The 2459-nt window shown below is 28.9% G+C and overlaps 1 protein-coding gene across 1 annotated transcript; it reads left to right on the top strand.

Annotated features, from left to right (window-relative positions):
- Nucleotides 1-313: 313 nt before the first annotated feature.
- Nucleotides 314-2459, top strand: LOC145841193 (beta-2-glycoprotein 1-like). Its single transcript, XM_082948563.1, has 5 exons — nt 314-551; nt 863-997; nt 1362-1535; nt 1961-2153; nt 2384-2459. Exons 1-5 carry the CDS (start codon nt 314-316, stop codon nt 2457-2459), a joined length of 816 nt encoding a protein of 271 aa, XP_082804689.1.

The raw sequence follows: 2459 nt of genomic DNA, 5'->3' as shown, positions 1-2459 counted from the left end.
GTACTCTACTTAATATTGAGCTTGCTGATCTTAAAAACTTAATAAAAGAATAGTTGTACTAGGCATATGTATTAAAATTAGTATGTAGTGTCTATATAACTAAGTTTTATAGAAGCTACTTACTTTTAATGGTAATAAAGCTATATCTCAATAAACTTGATAAACTTTGAATTATGTTATAAGTACTTAAGCTCTTAAACTGCTGTTTAACCTACTTAATTCCTATAAACATAAATATTTCTAATATAAAAATTCTAATATATAAAAACTACTCTTTTAGATTTAAAAAAATATTAATATTTTGGAATAAAAAATGCGAGTAAATTTTCGTTTGTTGAGTATTATTCTTTTCTTCGTTCTGTTGAGTTCGGTCAGTGCGCGAGGTGAGAAGCAATGCACTGCGAAAGACTTAATAGGAACCGACAAGCCGAGATTCAAAAAACAACTGCAGTCTTGTGCGGCCCTTGGTTTTTTTACTACAGGATGCAGAAAAATTCAAAGGAGAGAAAACTGTAGAAAGTTAGAAGAAGATAAGCGTTTAATGAATAAAGGTTTGAGTTATATACGTGAATTAAAAAAAAAAAAATTTTAATAATGTATTTTTTTAGTTATTGATTTATATCTTATGAAGCACAGTCTTCAATTTACTAGTTTTAATGAATAACAGAGAAAACCTACTACCAATAACTATTTATTAACAGTTGTTGAAACTATTTATCAACACTGAAAAGTTGAAATGACTACCAAAAGAAGATTTTAATTAAATATCCATACGTAGTAATACGTTATAAACTTAGTTACAATGTTTGCTCTTTACAACAAACATAACTTACAGCTATTCACTAAAACTTTATTTTAAAAGATTGCCCTTCACCTGGTTACATAGTGGATGGAACGATAGAAGGTCAGAGCTTTAAACAAGGAGGTGTTATGAAGTATTCCTGCGAGAAAGGATTCAAGTTGAATGGCGAAAGCGAAGCAACTTGTTTGAAATATGGTTAGTTTTCAATAATTCGAAAAACTTGATAAAATTAATCATTTTATGCAATCAGTTTCTTTTGTTTTTATCTTCTTATATACTTAATTCTAAAAAATTCACAAAAGCATGACTAATTAGTAATTTTCTGTGTTAACACTGTCTCTTCCACAATAAAAACTACTTAGTTTTTCATCTTTGTAAATAGAGCCTGAATGCTCAAAGAATTTTGTAAAGATACTCATTTTAAACACATATAAATGATTTGACAATAGATAAACTTATATATTAGTTTCAAATAAGTCTTCATTTTCAACTAAAAAAACATAGGTATCATTTTTTAGATAAAGTTAAAAAATTAATGTTCATTATAATTTTATTGCAGGAAAGTGGTCAAATCCCACACCTACATGCGAAGAGATAATGTGCAAAAATTCCCCAGTTTTGCCGAATTACGGAAAAGTGAATGTTGGCAATTCAGATGAAAAAAAGATAGGCAGCGTTGCCACTTACTCTTGTGAGAGTGGGTTCGAAATTAGTAGCGAAACAAACACTGTTGGTTAGTAAAAAAAAAGTAGATGTTTATTTTGAATATTGAAGTTAAATAACAGTTATTATACTATACAACTCAAAAGTTAAGTTTGGAAAAAGCCATCCTAAAAATTATTTTAAAAATCTGATAACTTTGTTACAAATACACCAAAATAGTTTAATTAAGTTGTTCAAAACTTAAGTCTAAATGTTTACTTCTTTTTAAACCTGTGAAATTGAAGTATAAAAAAATATTGTTTTAAAATTTACCGTCAAATGTTCTTGCAATCCCTATATTATTAAACAACATTCATTAGTTAATTTATTTTAGTTTATATATGTAAAGCACAAGTTTTAGTTTTAAAAAGACTATTTTGGAGATTATCATAAAACAGTCTATAGTTTTATTTATCAAAAAATAACAAATCAACAAAGCAAAACTCAAAACAACAGTTTGCGGCGAAAATGGTCAATGGGTAGGTGAAATACCCGAATGCAAACCGATAGTATGCAGCCAAGAACCCCACGACATCCTTAACGTGAAGACCATGATTTTAGAGGGACCCTACCAGCCAATACTCGAAGAGCCGAGACCCTACCGATACAATGAGAAACTCAGTGTGTTCTGCAAGTCGGGATTTAAAAGGTTTTTTTTTAAGTGTTAAACTTATGATTGTTAGTTAAATTGGCTTTTAGTTACGCGTTTATTGTGCGCAATTCCATCTACCTATCTTGTTTAGTTAATAGAAAGTTTGGTTTAAAGGGTTTTCGAATACTTTCAAACTTTACAAAGTATCAACTAAAACGTAAATTCTTTAGAAATCAAAGATTTATTTTTTTATTTTACAAAAAAGCAATAACATCTATTTCAAACAGAGCCGGCCCTCAGGTGATTAAATGTCAATCTGATGGAAAGTGGTCTGCAATGCCAAAATGTGTTGAGGAATTATGA

Source organism: Thalia democratica, chromosome 7, assembly GCF_965202585.1.
Source record: "Thalia democratica chromosome 7, ktThaDemo2.hap1.1, whole genome shotgun sequence".
NCBI classification, from domain to species: Eukaryota; Metazoa; Chordata; class Thaliacea; order Salpida; family Salpidae; genus Thalia; species Thalia democratica.
This window is presented reverse-complemented; position numbering and strand designations above follow the sequence as displayed.